General features: G+C 45.9%; 1 protein-coding gene across 1 annotated transcript in view; it reads right to left on the reverse strand.

The window, feature by feature from the left end:
* Positions 1 to 13,939, reverse strand: part of PREX1 (phosphatidylinositol-3,4,5-trisphosphate dependent Rac exchange factor 1) — a 236,004-nt gene extending 222,065 nt beyond the window's left edge. The window contains exon 1 of the mRNA XM_035122595.3: positions 13,482 to 13,939. Within this exon, the coding sequence (XP_034978486.2) occupies positions 13,482 to 13,667 (186 nt within the window). The 5' untranslated portion in view covers positions 13,668 to 13,939. The remainder of the gene's footprint in view (positions 1 to 13,481) is intronic.
* Between the last annotated feature and the right edge of the window lie 9,658 nt (positions 13,940 to 23,597).

Genomic DNA, 23,597 nt, shown 5'->3' on the forward strand with positions numbered 1-23,597 from the left:
TAGGAGGATTCAAAATACAGAATACAAGGTGCCCCTTTTAATTCAAGTTCACACAAAAAAACTGAAACGAAAGATTGAAGGATGAACCTCAGGTTGCCTCTGTCCTGTACCCAATTTCACTGGGGCTATAAATAATGAAAAACACAACACAATGTACAGTATTTGGTTGTATCTAACTAAGCTGCATCCAACTGAAAGAAGACTTGAGTACTGAAATTAATGAACATAAGTTAGTTGTGTCCATTAATTTCAATGATTCTACTCTGAGCAGAACTAACACTGGATCCAACCCACTATCTCCAATCACAGCTCTCCACTTTAATATTGGCATCACATCTCATTTCTCTTTGGTCATGATGCTAGGCCTCAACATCTGTTTCCTCCTTGGTTCTACTGCAGCATGGTTCTTTCTTCCCATGAAGACTGAGATACTGGAATGAATGCTTAAATGCACACTCAAGACAAAATTATACTCCCCCCCCCCAGTTCTTCTCAAGAAAGCTAGGACAAGGAAAGGCATTTCAAACTCAGTGCTTTAGTCATATTTATCTATTTTTCGTGGCTCCATGTAGACCTGAAGGAACCTTACAAGAACTCAAATTTAGAACAGTAACATAATCACTGTAAAACAACTGACCAAACTGATTTGTAGTATTGGGGTGGGGGAGTCGGGGGAGTGAGCATTTCTGCCAAAATAAACGTCTGAACTGGACCAGCCCTGCCAAGAGAAAATTGTAGAATTTCTCAACATGGCTCCTGTCGACCTTGCCATTGTTAAACACAAAAACAATTAAGCTGAAGCTCAGCGTCCCTCATTCCAATCTTAACTGGGGAGGGGGGCACTCTATGTGGTTTGGGGAGGGTACACACAAGAGGTCTCCTGAGGCACGAGCTGAACAGCCCAATATCAGCTCTGAGCAGGCGACCGTAAAAACCACAGGACGCATCACACTGATCATTATCTCCCTTTCGAAAGCGGGCCTTTGCTTTTATAGCCATCGAGACGAGGCTGTTAGATCCGACTTTATTACAGAGCAGTCATTACTCAGCTCCCCTTTAATCTGAGAAACCTGCAGTACTTTTTTTTTTTACAAAAACTTAATTAACAAAAGCTCGTAACACGGCATGAGGTAGGGATTATTATCTGCCCCATTTGGCAGGTGGGGAGGGGGAAATCTAGCCTAGGCCCTTGGCAACACCACCCAGGAGCCCGAAGTTGCACATCCTTCCATGATCAAAGCACTCCTATGCCCTTTTGGGCCAATGTGGTGAATGGAAGAGCATGGAAAGCATCATAAACTAGGCCTGTGGTGGTTATTATAAAGCTAAGGAGGCCTTATCAGTCCCCAAAGCACAGCTCTGCAAGCTCAATGGGGCTCGAGAGGTCAGGGCTATTAACACCCACAGACACTATTTGCTGCATAAAGGAAAATTAAAGCCATCGTGCTCGGAAATGCAAAGGATGATTCCCCTTGCAGGGAGAATCCAAAAAATAAAAAAGGCATGAAAATATCAAGGGGAAGGAATCATCCGGGAACTAGAGGTGGTCTGCCTTGGGCAGGGGGAAATGCTAGATTTTATAAAGTTCTCACACTTGCTTTGCGTTTGACTTCCTCATTCACACCCTCCTTTAAAAATAAAATATCTGGGCATGCAGCTCACTCCAAATAGCATAAGAGTCCAGCCAAAGGCCCATTTAGTCCAGCATCCTGTTCTCACTGTGGCCATAGGACATCCTCCCAAGCTATGATTTGACAGCAACTGGTCATGCTGCCTCTGAGAGTGGAGGTATAGCCACTGTGGCTAGCAGCAATTATAGCTAGTAGCCTTATCCTCCAGGAATTTCTCTAATCCTCTTTTAAAGCCATCCAAGCTGGTGGCCATCGCATCGCTGTTTCTGGTGGAATCGAATTCCGTTGTTTAATTATGAGCGTTTACTTGGAACTCACGTTTACTTGGACGTTAACCTGAGGTTACCAGATTTTTTCAGGACTCTTTTCAACTTCAGCAGGAACGATAGGATTTTGTATGGGGGCTGATTTGTAAATCCGGTGACTGTCCCCGGGAAACGGGGACATCTGATAACCTTACGTTAACCCCATCATGTTCATGGGGGCCTGCTTCCCGATAAGTTTGTGGCGTCCCTAGTCTTTTGCGGATTTCTGCTCAAAGAACCAAATAGGATCCTTATGCAGCCATGGCCATCATCTGCATATGCAGGAATGAATTAGCTTTGGAGCTGATTGAAGAATAGCAATCAGATGTAAGTAGCTTCTGAAAAGTAAGAAGTAAGAAGCTTCTGAAAAGAGATGCAAAGGAGTAAATTGCCTGCTTTTTCCCTTCATTTCCTACATCCAGGTTGCTTTCCGCAAGGGAAATGTATGACTTGCCTCCCACGGCTAAACTGCTTCCTAGAGACATACCCTCCCTTCGGCTGTGTCTCTTTCCCCGTGGCACTAGACACAAGGGAGCGCTGGGAGGGAGGAAGATGCTGTTGCAGAAGGAAACATCTTGAACTAAGAAAACAAGCACCGGCTTTCAGAATGAGAATACACCACCAGCCCAGCTGCCTTTCAGACAGACACCTTGTGGCAATTGCCAAGCAAATGCATCTGACCGACAACAGCGCGAAAACAGGAAGGCTCGTTTAGGTCTGCCCTTCTCTTTCTTTCACCACCTCCCTCCCTTCCTCCGCCTTGCAGGAAAAGAAACAACTTGTTTTTACACAAAACAGATGGTTCAACCTTCCCCGGCAAGCTGAAGCTTTATTATCAGCACCTCCGGAACCTAAAAAGAGGCACAGGGCAGAGCAAGGCCCAGGAAACCATCGCCCAGAAGCAACCGGGCCAAAGATTTCTTTTAGCAGCCACAGGAACCAATCACAGACCCGGGTGAAGCTTCTGAAAAGAGACGCAAACATGCAGATGTTGTCGCAGATACCAAGAAGCTAAATATTTAGCAGGGTGCCTGGAAATATATATATATACACACACACACACACGCCAAAAGGACGTGGGTATATTTTATCTCAGGCATCCCCAAACTGCGGCCCTCCAGATGTTTTGGCCTACAACTCCCATCATCCCTAGCTAAGAGGACCAGTGGTCAGGGATGATGGGAATTGTAGTCCAAAACATCTGGAGGGCCAAAGTTTGGGGATGTCTGTTTTATCTGATGGCAGCATGTGTGCTACACAATAGGTAGTGAAAGAATTGCAGATTCCACCACAAAAAGACTCCCCACATAGTAATTAGACAAGGATGCAGCTACAACTATAACACTCTTCCTGTGGATATTAGCCCTAAGCATTGTTCGACTCAGCTTTTAAGGAAACGATGCTATTATTTATTTGTTGTTGTTGATATTTATATGTATTAGTTGCCTCACAATATGGATTCTCTAGTCAACATACAGCAAGTTGTCAGGGAGGTGAGGAACAAGCGACAAGCTCTTTCATGACAAGTCACAGTTTGGCAGCATTGCGCGCAAACAAGGCCCCTGACAACACAATCCTATACTGTGCATGTCTAAGTCAAAAGTAGTTACAGTGGTACCTTGGTTTGCAAACAGTCTGGTTTGCATACGTTTTGGATTACAAACACGTCAAACCCGGAAGTGCGTGTCCCAGTTTGCAAACTTTTTTGGATTACACCCCTTTTTGGGGGGATTACGAACCAAAAAAAAAAAAAAACTGGCGGCCCCATTGGCGAAAGCGCACCTTGGCTTACAACCTGTTTTGGTTTACAAACGGACCTCCGGAAAAGATTATGGTTGTAAACCAAGGTACCACTGTACTGCCGAGTTCAATGGGACTCCCTCCTAGGTAAACAGTGAGTGCTGCAAAGATCACAGTAAAATGTAAGAGACATCCAGAAACCTTAATTTAAAACAATGTGGTAAACTCAATCCTGGTTGATTGTAAAAAAAAGGGGGGGTAAGGGGATCGTAACATTCTCTAGGCTTTGTGATTTAGGATATCACCAGATGTTTCTATTGCAATAATTACTATCCCACGTCTAACTGAAAAGCATCTTATTCCACCGCTAACATTGACATTAAGACATTTGTCTTGTTTTCTTTTTTTATCTCTTCCCTTGTTTCACAGATTTCTTTATCTGTGTCAGCATATTGGGCTGCTGCTTCTCCTTCAGTATTTTAAACCTATACTGTATAAAAGATTTTGGTGTGTTGATGGAACCTTTTCAATCAGAAGCATCACCTATAGGGCTATGCTCAGGCTTAAGAAGAAAGTTCTTCCCACACATGTTTTGTATTATAGAGGAAAGGGGCCTAAGCTGAAATCCTTATGAATGTAATATCTCCTCTCTTCTTGTAGAAATGGGGCTGACAAAGGGGTCTGCATGTACCAATCAGGGCAAAAAATGCTTAGCCAGCTTGAATGGTGGCAGAAAAATCCTTTTCTGTTTTTCCAAATGTGCTACCGTATTACAATAAAGCTTGTCTTTCTTGCCCACTCTACTTTCTATCTGGCACACCTCAAACGCAATCCATGCTGAGCCCCAGGATACATAAAACACACTTGGGTTGAGATCCTAAACATGCCTACTTGGAAGGAGATCCCACTGTAACCAAAATATCCCCTCCCAAGTAAACAGGGCAAAAGGGGGGCTGTTAAGCTGCAATCCTAGCCATGCACAGCATTTTAACAATGCTTGGGAGGGGGTGTTTTAAAAAATGATGTGGGTTTTAAAAAAATTCAGTAAAATAAGCTTGAAAGTATAATTTCTATCAAGTCCTATATACTAATTGTGCACTTATTTTTATGCACTATGTATCCTTGTTGTTTTCAGTAAAAGCCACACATCCTATGTAATGTCTAATATCAGCTAAGTATCTCTTTCAGCAGGGACGCGGGTGGCGCTGTGGTCTAAATCAGAGAGCCTAGGGCTTGCTGATCAGAAGGTCGGCGGTTTGAATCCCTGCGATGGGGTGAGCTCCCATTGCTCGGTCCCAGCTCCTGCCCACCTAGCAGTTCGAAAGCACATCAAAGTGCAAGTAGATAAATAGGTACCACTCCGGCGGGAAGGTAAACGGTGTTTTCATGCGGTGCTCTGGTTCACCAGAAGCGGCTTAGTCATGCTGGCTATATGACCTGGAAGCTGTACAGTGGTACCTCGGTTTACAAACACAATTGGTTCCGGAAGTCTGTACTTAACCTGAAGCGTACTTAACCTGAAGCAAACTTTCCCATTGAAAGTAATGGAAAGTGGATTAATCCATTCCAGACGGTCCGTGGAGTACTTAAACTGAAGTGTACTTAACCTGAAGCGAACTTTCCCATTGAAAGTAATGGGGAGTGGATTAATCTGTTCCAGACGGGTCCGCAGAGTACTTAAACTGAAAGTACTCAAACCGAAGTGTAGTTAAACCGAGGTATGAGTGTAATTGGTTCTGGAAGCCCATACTTAACCTGAAGCGTACTTAACCTGAAGCGAACTTTCCCATTGAAAGTAATGGAAAGTGGATTAATCCGTTCCAGACAGGTCCGCGGAGTACTTAAACTGAAAATACTCAAACCGAGGCATACTTAAACCGAGGTATGACTTATTCAGACAAACTCCCTCGGCCTATTATAGAGCAAGATGAGCGCCGCAACCCCAGAGTCGTCCGCAACTGGACCTAATGGTCAGGGGTACCTTTACCTTTATCCTTACATAGCCTAAACTGAACCATCCATGGACAAGAGAGAGGTTAACAGCAGGGCTGGGAAACCCCAATATTAGCAGATTTAAAAGAGGGCAAGGGTACAAAAAAACATTCTAGGGCATATGGAATTGAAAAACATTGAGAGAGAGAGAGACAGAGAAATGGAATATCCAGGAAGAGAGCATGGCTGGCTAGCACCAAGAACAGGAGCACCTCCACACTGCAGCATTTTTGTTGCAGGTTCTGCTTGCACTGAGTAATATGCAATATTTTTGTTAGAACAAAATTTTCCTTTCTGACATACTGGCTAGGATTCACAGAGCCCTTCCATCCCTATAGGGAGCTTTCCTCACCCTTCCTTCCACTGCAGCCTTGCACCTGCTGAAAAGCTCCTCCAAGAGTCAGGAGACCCTCTGAAGCAACAGGCAGTGCAGCTTGAGAAGACTGTAGCAGGGACGGGGTGGGGAGCAGCAGTAACCCCCTGCCTTCCCAAGAGCACCCAGAACTGCTTCTCACTCATGCATCCTTCTGTTTGGATGCCGTCCACCGAGCTGCTGAGAATTCAGCAACAGGCATTCAGTGAAACATGTCAAGGATAAAAACCACGATGCAGCCTTTCAAAACTCAAATTTTTACAGTCCAAAACAATCCAGCACAGACCTGCTTCTCAGCACTGTAAACTGTTTGTCGTTCTGCAAATAAGCCTATCAAATATTTTATTGCAAATAAAACAAAAGAGACTTTAATAGCATTTCACTGCACTGCTCAGGAAAGCATTGTGACAAGTACTGCGGCTTTCGGGGGAAATTTAAAAAAATGTCCTATTCTGTAATTTCCAAGATGCTCTCTCTCCTCCAGCCCTTCCTCTCTCACTCCCCCTTTTGACCCACAGAAGTAAAATAAAGGCTGTGGAATCCTTTATACAAAGCCAAAAAAAACCAAAAAAAAAACCGGGGCCTCTGTGTGTGAGGGGGAGAACCCCCACCAAGCACAGGGGGAAAGGTCTCTAGGCCCACACAAAAGAAAACCTTTCCCTTAACTGCTCCATAACCACATGCTAGTCTTCGACGGAAAGTTCTCTCCTTAAAAAAGAAAGAAAAGAAAAATGCTCCCAGTAGCACAGTCTGATTTATAAGCAAGGCTACAGCATCAAACACAGAAGAGGATTCTTTTACATTACCACGGAAGCCCGGAAGCCCCTGCAAAGCTCTTGCCTCACTACGCATTGAATTTGGCTGTTTGCTTCTTTTAGCATTATTCATGGGGAGCACTAAGTGAAGTCTGAAGCTTGAATGGTAAATATTTAACAAGGGGGCACCAGCCCAAACCACAAAATCCAGACGCACATCACCAGCATTTGCACGGAAAGCCTGCACTTCCCACAAGGATGGCAATCTTGCACGAGTAAAGAAAAGCTTCCTTGCACTGTGTTCATATATGAGCTTTACATTAAGCAGTGCTTTAAAAAAAAAAGTTTAGAGGTACTCTCATTTTGACTCAAGAAAACCACCATTTTATAGTTCAAATTGAGAAAAATAAATACAGTAAATGGGACAAAAGTACAAAGATTTACAAAATGTTTAGGGGTATATGTACCCCTGCGTACCCCCAGGAAAAAAAGCATTGACGTTAAGAGATTTAAACTGAGTACAATAGGACTGAAAGGAAGAATCCAGCCATGCACAAGGTTTATGTCCAACCAAGTTGTAATGTAGAATGGAGCATCGTTCCCCAACCAGCTGTCTTCCAGCCACTGAACCACGGCTCCAGCCAGCACAAGGACGGTGGGCAATGTGGCCCAACAGCATCTGAAGGGCACCTTAGTGAAGGCTTTGGTAGAGTTATTTATTACCTTTGTCTCCTAGCCTTCTTCCAAAAATGGCACCCGTGCGGTTATCACATTTTATCAACACAACCACCCTGTAATGTGGGGGTTGTGCTGAGAGACAGCAGCTGGCCTAAGAGCACCCAACAGACTTATGGCTCAGTGGAGTCTGAATCCAGGGAGCTCTATCAACGTCTGGCACTCTATATAGCTATTTGGACCTCACTGATGCTCTTGTACAGCTGCATGCAGGTATCCGGAAGCTGCTTTGAATTACAAATGGTCCTTTTCCAATGGTCCACTCTATGCTTACCAAAATACATGCCCTATGTAAATAAAACACTCAGAGATCTTGACTGGAGTGTTGCGGGGGCACACACACCCCAGTCCTGTTCCTGCACTAGTACACTCCAGGGAGTTAGCCAAGTTGGTTAGAGCATGTTGCTGATAACACCAAGGTTGCAGGTTCAATCCCCATATGGGCCAGCTGCATATTCCTGCATTGCAAGGAGTTGATCTCCTCAGGGTCCCTTCCACCTCTACAATTCCCAAAAGATGACAAGATATTGTGGGCTGTTCACAACTAGCATACCGGTACTTCTCCCACTTAAGGCAATATGGTAGCCCTCCTAAGCCAAGTTCCCTAAGAGCAGTCTGAAATCCCCCAGGTGCAGGGCATGTTTACTACTGGCATGGGTTCAATTGCAACCCCATGGAAATTTATGGGTGCCAGGCTGGCAGCCACCATTTAAAAACCTCTGCCTTAGTCCATAGTTAATTCCATTTCCACGGTGTGTGTTTCTCCTTCTTGCATACTGGGACATCACCAAGCTACAGTCAAGCAATGTAGTTGAGATCAAAGAATCATAGCACCCGAAGGGGATCCCCAAGGGTCATTTATTCCAACCCTCGGTGAATAGACGTTCCATTGTGGAGACCATAACCTAGGTTTAAGATGAACCATTCGGGCTGCAGGTGGAGCCTCACAGGAATGGATGCTAAGGTGAGATGTTGAGAGCAGAAACCAGCACAACAGTACTTGTCTGTGAAACTGTTCTGCGTGCGCATCATTATGCATAAACCCACTTGCCACAGGAGCTGGTCCTCTGCATGTAGAGTTAGCAAGTTATCAGTACAACAACCAAGACACTGATTTCTGACACGGTCGTTCTACATGTGAATCAGCCGGCTCATGTAGTAAGTGTGGCATTATTATATATCCATAAGAATACCTACGCAGGTACATAGGAACTTTCTTTATACCATATCAGACCATTGCTCCATGTAGTTCAGTACTGTTGACCCAATAAATATCCAGGTTATTTAACAACTCTCTCCTGAGACGTTCTAGCATGCACACGCACACAGATGAACATGAGAAGCATCCTCTTAGTTAGAGGAATGATCCTACAAGTATTATCAAACTGTGACATGTCAAAGTTAAATGTGCTCAGCTCATTCCTGGCAAACAACCAATAGCCAGTAGCCTAGCCTGTGGATGACAAAAACCACTCAATACTTGGGACAGAAAAACTTGGGTTTGGTTTGTCTGGGGTGGGACAGCAGTCTTGATGGTTGAGCGACATGCGCTTTTTATAGCAGCACATACCACAGAAACAGAACTTCAAGAACACAAAGCCAGCAGCCTCTGTAATTGGGAGGTTTGGAAGATTACATACTCTGTGTGTGTGTGTGTGTGTGTGTGTGTGTGAGAGAGAGAGAGAGAGAGAGAGAGAGAGAGAGAGAGAGAGAGAGAGAGAGAAGGACTGAAGTTGGTGTCAGCCCTTAAAGCAACTATAAATTTTCCAATCAACTGTTATGTCAGTGAGTTCGTGGTGGTGGGGACAGAGAGGAAGAAAATCCTTTTCTGCACAGTAACCCTCAGCAGACGTGGTCTTACAAACAATCTGAGGAAAACAGAAGGGGCTACTTAAGGGGCAACTTCATCCAATATCAAATGCATTACTCTTTCCCTGTTAGTGCACATGTGTGAATGGCATTAATGCAGTTTTAAATGTACTGGCCCCATTTCTAAATTGACTGAGGCCATAAAGCAAAAGTAGGAACTTGTGGCCCTCCAGATGTTGGTAGGAATACAACTCCCAACATTCCTGGCCATTTTCCATGCTGGCTGGGTCTGATGGGAGTTGGGATCCCAACAACCCCACCCCTACCAAGCAAGAAGGTGGACTTACAACTGCTTTTCAGCCTTCCTGCGATGTTGTTTTCTATTTCCTTCATAGTGTGCCATGACCTTATTTCTCTTCAATGACCACAGCCACCTAGCAAGGCTATTTTCTCCACCACCCTACCAAGACCAGCTCAAGACATTTTGCAGCCTGAAGCAAAGGGCATATCATGTCCACTGTTCCCTGTACAAAAGCTGACTGGTCTGGCAGTTGAATGTTACCTGAACATTGGGAATGGGTTATGGTAGCATCCTCTGCTACATCCAAGGGTGAGGGTTAGCTCAGAGAGTGCAGACCAGGCTGTGGCTGACACACATGGTCCTGTCTTCCAGATGTCAAAGAAATAAACAACTATCGGACTTTTAAAAGACATCTGAAGGCAGCCCTGTTTAGGGAAGCTTTTAATATTTGATGAATCGTTGTATTTTAATATTCTGCTGGAAGCCACCCAGAGTGGCTGGGGAACCCAGCCAGATGGGTGGGTTATAAATAAATTATTGTTATTATTATCATTGTTATTATTATCATCATCATCATCATCATTATTATTCTCCACCCTGAGTCAGCTACCTCACTCTGACTAACGAAAGGGCAGGCCCTGTATTGCTTGTGTATTGCATGTGCAATGCATGTGTATAAGAAAGGACGGTACTATGACCAGGTATACTTATTAATAGTTTAATATGTACACATATTAATTTTTAAAGTAATACCCTAATGCACTTATAAAATCGGCATGCCTTTCCCTACCACCAGGCTGTCAGTTTCACTGAGACATGAGAAAGTTGTTGGGAAATTAAATGGATTGTGGCAAGCAGGTAATGCTGAAAATACATTGCCAGGGTGGCACCAAGCGTATCATGATGTGATAGTATCTACGTCTTGTCACAGGGCACGATCCATGGTAGACAAGTGAGGAAGTAGTGTCTTCAGACTACTAGCTAGTAAAGGTGTGTAGTGACATTTTAGGGCACCGATGGGGGATCTATGGCCTTTCAGATGTTGCTGGACTACAACACCCATCATCCCTGACCACTGGCTATGCTGGCTGGGACTGATGGGAGTTGGAGTCCAACGACAGCTAGAGGGCCACAGATCCCCATCTCTGTTTTAAGGAGTGAAAAGCAGAACTTGTGAACAATGGTTATACGCGTTACCTGAAGCAAGAACAGTCTGCAATGATCACTAAAGAACTCTGTAAAGAAGTACCAGTGGCTGAATTTACTTTTCTCCTCCTCTTTCCTACTCCCTTTTCCTTTCATGTCATGCTTTTTAGACTATCAGCCTGAGGGCAGGGACTGTCTTATTATTTTGCATGCCCCTCTGGTAAATTTTATTATCATTATTATTGCTGAAAAGCAAAGTAAAAACGCTTCCAATAAACAATAACCCTCTAAAAGATGCATATTTCCTGATGTTACTTAAGTCCGTTGATTTCAGTGGGTGTACCTCGAGTATGTTGCATATAACCCAGAATATTTTATATCTACCCCACAGCATTGCAGTGAAAAGATTGAAAACAAAACAATGGGATACAAAACACTTAAGTTTAAAAATTAAACATATATCAATACAATTGACAAAAGCCTTGGCAGAATAAACAAATCTTAACCATCTGGTTGCAAGAAACAGTGCCAACCAAAGTTCCCAGCAGAGGGAATGGTAGTGCCACTACTGAGCAGGCCCTGTTCCCTGGCACCAATCAGCTTCAGTGGTACTTCTAGCCCAGGCAAATTCATATGGAAATACCGGTATGTAGTTCTTCAAATACACTGGGTTCTAAGGCACCCAAGGATGGGGAATCTCAGGGCATTCAGATTTCTTGAAGTGCCACTCCCATCAGGCCCAGGATGCCCAAAGATCAGGGATTATGGGAGTTGCGATATCTGGAAGGTCACAGAGTCTGGAAGGTCACAGGGTCTCCATCCCTAGACCAAAAATTAGCACTTAAAATGAAACAAATGGGTAACAAATGCAACTGATCCAAATCAGTGCAATCTGGTCAAACTGCCAAGCCTCGTTGAGGTTGAATTCTGGCAGCCAAATCTTGCACAGCTTTAAAGTTTCCCAACTGTGTTTAAAGGCAACCCTACGTAGAAAACAATACAATTGTCTTATCTAGATGTAGCCATTGTGCATAAACACACCAGCGTACTGACTCTTCAAGCCTGAACAGCGTGTGATGTCAGTGCAGAATGGGCATGATGCACTCACGGAAAAGCTATCCCAGCCCATGCAAAGAAAGCTAGCACAACTGCGGATGTTTGCAGGCAATGCTCACAATCAACTGTTCCTTCTCAGAGCTTTGGAACAGTGGGAGGATAGTGTTAGCCACAAAGGGGTTGTGTTTTGTGCAAAGGGAGAAGTGTGGTGCAATGCTAATGAGTTCCAAGTGCCATGGCAGCAAAATAAATGAGAACTACCCAGATGGGAAAGTCATTTCCTGAAACTTTTTCAATTTGCATGGGGAAACTAATTACCCTCACATGGGTGGACAGCCTCCCAAGGCAATCACATATCTATATTTACTATTATGAAGCAATAGATACATGATCTGAGGGAGAAACCACACTTAAGCAAGGAAGGCTGCTGGAAGCCAGGTTGCAAGAGTGAGAAGAAAAATTAACTTTCAAATTAAAAGCAAAAGGGCCTCAGAGACCCAATTATTGTCTGGGGGGGGGGGGATACAGAAGATGCAAAGTATAAAGCGCACACAACATCCTATTCAACATCTTCCAAGTGAATGATGTCAATAGAAGCTTCAAAAAACAACAGCCACCCTTAGGCTTAAGCTTAAGACAGGAAGTAATTTTATCACTTTGTTCTTTTAAAAAAATTAATCGTACTAGTACTAGGTCACTGTTGTTTGCAAAGGGCTCCCTCTTTTGCCAGCTCAGGCACCTTATGAACTATCTGAGGAGCGATCATCTGTGTAAACATCTTGAAAGCCTTTGGATATTGAAAGGGAGGATTTAAAAACCACACCAAGAGCCTGCCAACATGGCTCAGTTTTCCCAGCATGGGCTGTTGCCACTAGTCAACCACCGGGAAGCCCACGGCTAGCAAGCAACCACCTCAATTCCAAAGAGCGTCTCCTGCACGTTCTGGAAACCCGCGGGACGGAAGCGCTCTCCTGTCTTTGACAAGCTCAGCTTGCAAAAAACATCCACTCGTTTTCCACTAGCGCAGGAAGGCTCCGCTGCGTCCTCTGGTTGCATGCCGGTATCCACCACAGTTCCCAACACTCAGCTCCTTCTCAAAACAGAACATGCAACCCCATCTCAGTGCGCAAGAGCGGTGGGGCATACATACGGTACTGCCTTCGGGCAATGTGACTGTCCAAGGCACGGCACACACACACCCAACACACCAATCCAGAGCTGGGTTTCACCCCTCCGCGCGCGCCTGAACCCACTACCCCCACCTCCAAGCCGCCGGTGTACAGGATGGGGCCAACACTGAACACTCCCAATTCCTTTGGGGGGCCACCAATCCCTTCTGCCCACCCAGAGGGAGTTGATCCTCCAACTCGCGAGGCAGCAACGCGAGGCAGCAACTCAACCCTCCGAAGTTCCAATCCTCACCCGAGACCCCTCTCAAGTCTGTCCGCGCCGTGCGCAGCCCAGCTTCACGCAGGGTGGAAACGACCCTTTCCACGACCTAACCGTCCGGTTTGGCTCGAGCGCGTCCACGGCGCGCCGCAGTCGCTCAGCTGACCCTCGTCCTCACGCCCCTCGGCGCGACCTTTCCTCTGCCCCTGATGCCCCCCTCCCGCCCTTGCCCGCGCTCGTGCCACTCACCGACTGCAAGAAGCGCAGGGTGCACACGTAGTCCCTCTCCGTGCCCAGGATCTCGTTGAGGACGCAGAGCCGAAGGCGCAGCTGCCGGTCCGTATCCTTGGCAGGCTCCGAGGGTGCCGCGCCGGGGCCGGGGGCCGCCGCTACCGGGGCCGCTGCCGCGGGGGCCGCTGCCGGCTGCGCTTCCATGGCGGGGTGGCTGCCTCCTCGCCTGCCTGCCCGATTGACTTGACTGACTTTCCGAGCCGGCTGCTGCCCCCTGCACAACACGCTCTCCTCACGCTCGGCGCCCGGCTCAGGCGCCCTCCATCCCCGAGGTACGCGAAACGCACGGCAAGGCGAGGACTTCCCCAGCCCGCCTCCTACGAGCTCCCACTGGCAGCCGGAGCGCCGCTCAGGGACATGCCGAGGACAGCGGCGGCGACAAGCGCAGCGCAGCGCCAGGGGCACTGAATTGAGCGAGAGCAGGGAAGGGAAGTCCCGGCGCCCGAGAGGGAGGGGGAGAGCGCGAGGACTGGGGGCGTGGCGAGGGCAGCCAGCGGGAGGGGGTGGGGGGTCGCGCGGCCAGGCGACGCCGGCCCCCGAGGCGAGGGCGGCGCTCCGAGGCAGGAGGCGGGGCGGGGCGCCTTGGCGGGACAAGCCCAAGTGCAAAAACAGGAGTTCGGAGACTGCGGCAGGCGGCGAGGGAGAAACAAAGGCAGCGAGGAAGACTCCCGAGCGTGGCCTGCGCGCGTCACCCGGAGCTGCTTTGCGCGCAGCCAGCCCGTTTCCAAATCCCTGCGTGAACTTAGGCTTTGATCAAGCGCCCTGTTGCTGCTCCGGCGTCGCGGCTCTCGCCACCTCGGGGAAACGGCTGCTGGATGCAACCTGTCGGGGAGAGATTCCCACATCCACCCCACCCCCGATTGAGCTCGTGCGCGCTTGTTTTGTTGGGTTTTGTTTGTTTCTGCCCACGCATCGTGAGAAGCAGCGCTTGCTCCTGCAGCAGAATCCCATTGTGCGCAGCGAAAAAAACAGCCTGGCTTGCTGCACGCGGTGGGGGAAAAGCCCTTCCCGACAGGGGTGTTCCCACGGGTGGGTGTGCGCAAGCGGCGGAATTGTACGCCAGCCAGCGATGGTGTGTGCCAAGAACTCGCTACGCAGAAATAATATTCCTGGAGGTGCTCCCAGGTGGAGTTTGTTATTGCTTTACAAAGTCAGGCGTAGCGATTCAGCACATCAAAGAGATATTTTCTTATGGCTGGTAGAAGGGGTTGGGAGATGGAGTCTCCAGCACCATTGTCATAAGACGGTGCTGGAGTCTGACTACAACTCCCATCACCCCCTGCCCTTGGCGGTGGTGGTTGGGGCTGATGGGAGTTGGAGTCCAACAGCGAATACTTCGCGCATAGTTGAGCTTGCTTTCACTGGGGGCAGTGATGTCCACCAACTTAAATGACTTTAGAAGAGGATTGGGCAATGGCTACTGGCCATGACAGTGAGGCTCTGCCTCACTTCTGAATACCGTACCAGTTGCTGGGAGCCACAGGAGGCAGTGCTCTTGTGCTCAGGTCCTATGCAGGTGGGGGGCATCTGGGTGGCCACTGTGAGAACAGGATGCTGGTCTAGGTGGGCCATTGGCCTGATCCAGCAGGCTCTTCCTAGGTTCTTAACAACTGGAAGGCCACAGGTTCCCCATTAAGGGCCCCACCAAGCGTGAGCCAGCGCCGCTATCAAGCTTCTTGCTTTGCCAGACACGTTAGAGGCAGCACACACTTATTATTACCATGCTACCCAGTCCCTCCACCAACAGACAGAGCTCCAGAGCCCCCTTGGATGGTGATGCCTCCATTCCCCTACCCAGATTCTGTTCCCTTCTCAGAGCTACAATTTCCAGAGTGGTATAAACAAGCCAATACTTCTTTCCATTGGTAATAGTAGCTTTCCAAGGCAATAGCAGTTTCCTAATAACTCTCGACTCCTACAGTTCCCAGGATGCTTTGCGGGATGCCATGGCTGTTCAAAGTGGTATGATACTGCTTTAAATGTACGTATAGCGAAGATGGGGCCTGTTTTTTTCAGTCTCCACACTTAATTTTGCCTTTACTACTGCACTGTAAGCACCTGTCAGGTACTTGGGAGAGAATTTTGGCGGCAGGCCCAAGCAAGTAGGAGAAAGCTATGAGTAAACCCTGAAGAACAGGTCTAATTGGGCTCTTGATGTAATTGTTCATTTCCTTTGCGATTGATTTCATTAAACTTTTTGTTGCATTCTCAGTGACGCTGCAGCATTCAAAATTAATTCATTTCATCTTTGCCTCGGGTTAAAATACAAAACAGGCATAATTTCAGACAGAGTCTTTGCAGATTTGGCTTCTGTTTCTAAGATCCATTCACCCCAGAGTATACCTCCACCCTGTTACTGAACCAGAATCCTGTGTCTTCTAAAGCAGATGTAGCTTACCTTATCAGCTTTGCCTGTATGAAAGTAGGGTAGGGGGAGAGATGCAACTTGTAATTTAGGAAATGATGGTGCAGGAATAAAGCCACTCTATCAATGCTTCTTGAGCAACCCGTTTCCTGTGGATACCTTTTCTGTTAACGTTGCTGCTGAGTAGCTCCCCAAAAAGGCCTTTTATGATTTTCAGTTCCAAAATTAGGAGCGGTGTCCTGGCACTATGGTGGTTTCGTCTTGGGAATCCATTAATGTTGCTGAAGTGCTGTCATCAATGTCTGAAAGTGTCGAGTGTCAGCAAAAGTATGCTTTCATTCTGGAATTTATATTAACGTACAAAATAAAAAGTCCTTAAGTGTAAGTTTCCGTGGAAAAGTAGTTGCACTGTCCTTTTTCTCTATCTAACTCTTTCTCCAAGGACCTGAGGGTGACATACAGTAGTACCCCGTTTTGCGACCAGGATCTGTTCCGGAGCCCCGGTCGCTGGCCAAAGTGGTGCGTCTGCGCATGCGTGAGCTGCGAACCCGGAAGTAACCCGTTCCGGTACTTCCGGGTTTGCCCCAGATGTTTGATGGAATGGGCGCTCGATGAGGCGGATGCTAGACGAGGTACCACTGTACATTGTGCGACCCCATTTTTAATAATAATAATATTAATAATAATAATAATAATAATAATAATATATTTCTACCCTGTCCATCTGGCTGGGTTTCCCCAGCCACTCTAGGCGGCTTTCAACAGAACATTAAAAACAGAATAAAACTTCAAACCTTAAAAACCTCCCTAAACAGGGCTGCCTTCAGATGTCTTCTAAAAGTCAGATAGTTGTTTATTTCCTTGACATCTGATGGGAGGGCGTTCCACAGGGCAGGCGCCACTACCGAGAAGGCCCTGTGAGATAGGTTAAACTGAGAGATATTGATTGGGCCAAGGTCAGTGAGCTTCATGCTCACTGTGGGGATGCAAAATCAGGTCTCCGTGGGTTGCTCACTTTACATAAGAGCATGGAACTAGGAAGGGTATACAGTGGTACCTCAGGTTACAAACGCTTCAGGTTACAGACTCCACTAACCCAGAAATAGCACTTCGGGTTAAGAACTTTGCTTCAGGATGAGAACAGAAATCGTGTTCCGGTGGCGTGGCAGCAGCAGGAGGCCCCATTAGCTAAAGTGGTGTCTCAGGTTAAGAACAGTTTCAGGTTAAGAACGGACCTCCGGAATGAATTAAGTTCTTAAGCAGAGGTACCACTGTAAATGCAGCACCCCCTCCCGCAACCCCCTCCACATTCTGTTTATGCTGAGAAGTGGGAAACTGAGCAACTGAAAGCAAGTGAAAGAGGACAGTAGTTACAGCAGAGACGGGGCAGATCCCAAGAAGTTTGGGGATCCTTTTCTTAGTGCCTCCTTTACACTTGCAGGGTGACCAGATGCAAAGTGGAACAGGGCTCTCTTGCACCTTTGGAGAGCTGTGTAGAAGTGTACGCGTTGGCTACTGCTCCTTCACATGCAGGGATAACAAGCTGGACACTTGACAAAATTGCTGCTTCAATGTGACTACTAAGTGGCAAGTGCCTTCCTCCCGCATCCTGTTATGTCTTTGATCTACATAAAATGTGGGAGCAAAGAACTTGCATATTGTAGTTGTTTATGAGGAAGGGTTCTTAGGGTAGCAACAGCATAGGAACTTGGTGAATTTGAACCTGAGGAAGAAGCACACACAGAGGCAGGTTTCTGTCTGTACATTTATTTATGGTCTGCGTTTAAAAAAATAATAATCATAAGCATCATCAATGTTTTCAAATGTCCATTATTAACCTGGTGAACGTTCCCCATAGTTCCCCTAGTTAATCTACATTCCTCAAAGCTGTAAGAATGATTCCCCCCTCCCCTTAAATACAATAAATTTAACTTAAGGACCCACTTAATCCTTTCTTTAGTCTGGGAATTTTATAGCTTGCGCAAAAGGTATTTCGCTTTAAAAGGGAAAATGTTTAATTTGCCAACATGAGGTTTTCAGCTGTGAAAGTGTCTGCAGCCAGGATCATGCTCTGCTGTTGAAGTGCACAGTTCATTGCAACTGGCAAGTCAGCTTGTTTTCACTTCTGTTTGCTGTGTTAAAACCGACGTTTTGTACATTTTTAGGGTTGCCGCAGTGCTGCCAGAGAGTGAGAGTGATAAAGCAAAGCCTTTTATAGGACGAGTGTCTTTTGACGAGACTATGAAGAATTTCAAGAAAACGTATCCAATGAAAATATTGTCATCATGCCGTGCAGCTCTCGTTTCAGTTTTCCAGAATTGCTCTACGTTCTTATAGGGGGGGGGGAGTGGTTGCCAAATAACTTATTCCACTGAAAATACTGCTTTTGAAAGAGCAGTTGTTTGAGAGCCATTCTACAAAGTGGCCGTTCTGTCTGTTACAAATCTGAATCAGGAAAACCATAAATTTCATTGGACCAAGTTATCAGATCAGAAGCGTATCATTTTTGAACATAACGAACCAGCACACTGTTTTATAAAAACACTAGAAAAATGAGCCCCAGATATATGGAATTTGAATCGCTGTGCCCATTGCTGCACCTTTGAAGGTGACCCAGAAACTACAACTAATCCAGAATGTGGCAGTAGCCTAGTGACTGGGACCGGCCGCCGAGACCACATAACACCGGTCTTGAAAACCTACAATGGCTCCCAGTACGTTTCCAAGAACAATTCAAAGTGTTGGTGTTGACCTTTTAAAGCCCTAAATGGCCTCGGTCCAGTATACCTGAAGGAGCATCTCCACCCCCATCGTTCTGCCCGGACACTGAGGTCCAGCTCCGAGGGCCTTCTGGCGGTTCCCTCGTTGCGAGAAGCCAAGTTGCAGGGAACTAGGCAGAGGGCCTTCTCGGTAGTGGCGCCCGCCCTGTGGAATGCCCTCCCAGCAGATGTCAAAGAGAAAAACAACTACCAGATTGTTAGAAGACATCTGAAGGCAGCCCTGTTTAGGGAGGCTTTTAATGTTTAATAGATTGTATTTTATTTTTCTGTTGGAAGCCGCCCAGAGTGGCTGGGGAAACCCAGCCAGATGGGCGGGGTATAAATAATAAATTATTATTATTATTAAATTATTATTCTCTGTATGCCATTAGCTCTTGGCCCTTTGCCTCCTGGTGTCATAGCCCCTTTCCTTAGTGTAAGGTTTTTGTAAGCATTGGAAACCTGTGATCCTCCAGATTTTGTTGGACTCCAACACCCATAAGCCCTAGCCACAATGGCCAGTGGTCAGGGGTGATGGGATCTGTAGCCTAGCAACATCTGGAGTGGGTCCTCACCCCTAGTTTACTACTTGCTAGACATGCTAATAGAACTGGGGGAGGTGGGGATTTGCTGGTGGCTAATGTCACAGAGGCTGCAATACCTCAACAGTGATGGCCAAACTTGGCCCTCCAGATGTTTTGGGACTACAATTCCCATCATCCCTGACCACTGGTCCTGTTAGCTAGGGATGATGGGAGTTGTAGTTCAAAAACAGCTGGAGGGCCAAGTTTGGCCATCACTGCTCCTATAAGCAAGAAACAGCAATGGTATGTATTCTTACATGCAGCTGCCAGGTAAAAAGATCATAGGCAAATGGGACATGTTTTTTTCAGGTGAAAAGCTGCAGGTTCCCCCACGCAGCCTATTAGCTTCACTTGCTTCTCAGCTTTCAGATAGCTCTTTTCCACCCATGCCAGCAAAGCAGTTCTGGAGGAGAGGGTGAACTGAGGGTAGTAGTTCCAGAGTGACCAGCTTATTGAGCATTCATCCCGACTTGTTTGCAGCGAGATTAGACAACTGGATGTATACCGGTAATGAGCATTCACCCTGATCTGTTTTCGAAGAGGTTTGACAAAATTGCATCAAAGCAAATGTTGACCCAACACTTTCCTTATCACAAAGAAGCCCCTTTTGGGGGAAGCAGGTCTGTTGTGCAAGAGCTCCCAGTCAACTAACTGCACAACATGAATTTTTCAGCATGTGATTGAATCCAACCCAAAAATAGTGACAGTCTGGAAGTGCCTGGGCAGCCTAGTAGAAGACACCAAGTATGAACTTGCATGAAACTCTCAATTAATGAACTTGCATGAAACTCTCAATTATTTGAGGGCAGCAAGCAACCTTCTTTGAACTATGCTGGGGAAGCATCTAGCACAGATTAAGGTAGGGCCTTTAAGCAGTAAAACCAAATAAGGAACAATTAAAATACCAACAATAACCTAATTACTTGCATGTTTATATGAGTGACTCACATCGTGCCCCTTGGGGAAAGTATCACTGTTCTAGAGGGTTATTCAATAAACGTTAATGAATAAACATTAAGTAGAGGCCTTGAGAATTTATTGTGCAAAGTGAAGACAAGCTGAGCTACAGGGCCAGTTAGAAGTCAGTCCATTTCAGCTTGACCTACAGTTGCATAATAGGGCAGGGCTGCAGAGAGAGATATATAACCTTATGAAAGAGGCAGGTATGTAGCCAATTCACATGACCAAACTGGCATGTCATACTGGCAAGAGAGATTTACAGAGATATTGCTGTCTTAGATTTATGTCATGATTTTAAGCTTTCATCCGCTGAATGTAAATACTTCTATGAACTGGCTTCCTAGAGTTCCTGGATCTTGAATTTGGTAAGCACACAACTTACATGGGTTTATGTTTTGGGGATCATCATCATGCCAAAAGGCAAAACTGTGTACAGTGCTACCTTGGTTTACAAACTTAATCCGTTCCGGAAGTCCGTTCTTAAACCAAAGTGTTCTTAAACCAAGGCATGCTTTCCCATAGCAGCAGGGGACTCAATTTGCACATGGAACACACTCGAAAGGAAGCGAAACGTGTTCTTATTCCAAGGCAAAGTTCACAAACCAAAACACCTGCTTCCAGCTTTGCAGTGTTCTTAATCCAAGTTCTTCATAAACTAAGCTGTTATTAGTTTTTAAGCAAGTTTTTAATTGCCCTTTTAAACCAAGGTACCACTGTATAGTCAAAACCCACTGGGTTCCGTCGTGGGTGGGATTGCCAAAGCCATTTTCCCCATAACCCTGCCTCCTTTCCGCCCTTTTAAACGTATTTATGTTTAGCCTGAAGAAGAGAAGGTTGGGGTGTGTGTGTGATATGATAGCCATGTTCAAATATATAAAAGGAGGAGGGAGAAAGGTTGTTTTCTGCTGCTCCAGAGAAGCGGACATGGAGCAATGGATTCAAGCTACAAGAGGGAAGATTCCACCTAAACATTTGGAAGAACTTCCTGACAGTAAGAGCTGTTCGGCAGTGGAATTTGCTACCAAGGAGTGTGGTGGAGTCTCCTTCTTCGGAGGTCTTTAAGCAGAGGCTTGACAGGCATATGTCAGGAATGCTTTGATGGTGTTTCCTGCTTGGCAGGGGATTGGACTGGATGGCCCTTGTGGTCTCTTCCAACTCTATGATTCTATTTTTTGCAACACTCTTAAAGCTGAATGTGGACAAGTTAAATGTGTGTAAGTTGCAGGGTTACTGTACATAAACTGAGCTCAATCAGTGCAGTTATTCTTGTTTCCTTCCATTTTGAAATGTAGAACTGAACTTTGGGTGGGAATCAGACTAATGCCCCACTCCTAACAATACTTACCTGAAAGCACGGGAATAGGGAAATCCTATTGAATTCACTAGGACCTACTTTTCTGTAGTCGTGGTTAATACTGCAGCCTAAACTGCACTTAATTTCCATTTAAATCAATGGGTTGTATTCACAACTAATATGTTCTACTTGAGGTAAGCCCATTGAAACTAATGGACTTAAGTTAGCCACGTCCATTAATTTCAATAGGTCTACTCCTGTGAGTATGACTTAACTTACAACTGTGAGGGTTAAGTCACGAATAAATTCTCCCATTGATTTTTACTAACCATTATTCAAGGCGAAATGGTGTATGTGTAAGTTTGTACGTATGAGCGGCACCTGGCTAATGCATGCCTCCATTGCAAGGATTTCTGCTTACACAGTGGGACTACCATCTGGTTGATAAAGCAGAAAGAAGGGGTTTCATAAATGGAAGTCCTGCTAGATCAGTAACATGTAGTGAAACCAAAGCAGTTCCTCACAGGAAGGATGCCTCTTTGGCTGAAGCAGAAGTTAGGCAGCATATGTATCCTGCCTGAAGTCACATGGGATGCCCAAACCCATATAAACTTGAAAAGAAGTAAAAATAATAATAACAAAAGGACCCATGGAACATTAAAATATTCTAAACCTTTCTCCTGGCTTTTATCTTTCATTTTCACCTAGCATTAAACTGAGGAGGGCTGAGCAAGAAATTTTTTAAATTCTGCCTTGGTAGCATGAGGGTCTGCAGGGGAGCTTGTCCCCCACCCTGGGAATCCTAAATGTATTTGTTTATTTTAATGTATACAGGCACACACAAACGCAGCTAGCCAACAAGAGGTTTAGGAAAAAGATCTCTGAGATTGCTCCTATTGGATGCAGCTGCCAGACTTCGAGTCTTCTGGAGGGGAGACTTGCCGGACCAGCAGGCAGCTCAGACAAATGCTGCTTGTTCTGACCTAATGATCCCACTTCTGCAAATGTTACGAGATCTGGAAACCGTAAAAATAGTGACAATATATACACATTGGAGCTTGGGTGCTCTCTGAGATGAGTTGAGGATGTTGGTGCTGCTGGCACTGGCTGAGTTTTTTGAGAGGATGAGGGGGGCAGTGGTCAAAAACAGAAACCAAAAGTAACCTGGCAGAATAGAAATCAAAAGGATTTGAGTATCAACAATACTTTTATTGGGAAACAGAAAATTGGACACCACCACCTTTTCCTGCCATGGTTGAACAACCATCATAGCCTTGTCCGGATAACTTATTGTTGGGAGTAATGGAATAACACAAGGAAGCTAGTGAAGAGACCTTTTTAGCACACTAGTAGAGAAGTATGAGAAACCGGCAGATGAAGTGCTTGTAGAAGCAGCTCAATCAACCATACTACAGAAAAGCCATGCCAGTCATTCCAACCCATCCACAGAAGAGTTGTGTCAGTGGCCCATCTACATTCAGAGATGAAAACCAATCAGTTTACAGAAACTACATCCATTTCAGATGTAACACACTGGAGAAAAATACTTCCAAGGCCATGGAGATTCCATTCAATAACTCAACAAATCTGAAAAAATTAGAGGATAAATCTGTTACATGATATGAGTATTAGACAAAAAGATATTAACTTCAGATGCTCTGCTCTAAGTATGGCTAACTCCAGATATAACCCAGTGTGAGATCCTTTTACAGTGGTACCTCGGTTTACGACGATGATCTGTTCCGGGGAGCCGGTCGCTCCCCGAGTCCGTCGCTCGCTGAAGGCATGCTTCTACTTGCGCTGCGCAGATCGCTTCTGCGCGTCCGCGCGTGCGGAACCCGGATGTAAATACTTCCGGGTCCGCAGCGGTCGCTCTCCGAGTTCGTCGTAAACGGAGGCGGTCGCAAACCGAGGTTCCACTGTACAGAGATTTTATGTTCAAGCATACTGTGTGAACGTCGCATATGCTACTTGCTATGGGTTGCTTGCTGTGGACAGCCATTATATCAGAACTTTGTGTACCAGACATTTGCCATTTTACATTGCCTTTCTGCTGCACCAGCCAAGGCGAGCTAGTTTCAATGCATGAAAGGAGCATACTATTTTTCTTGG

The sequence above is a fragment of the Zootoca vivipara genome, chromosome 7 (assembly GCF_965207765.1).
Source record: "Zootoca vivipara chromosome 7, rZooViv2.hap1.1, whole genome shotgun sequence".
Taxonomy (NCBI): Eukaryota; Metazoa; Chordata; class Lepidosauria; order Squamata; family Lacertidae; genus Zootoca; species Zootoca vivipara.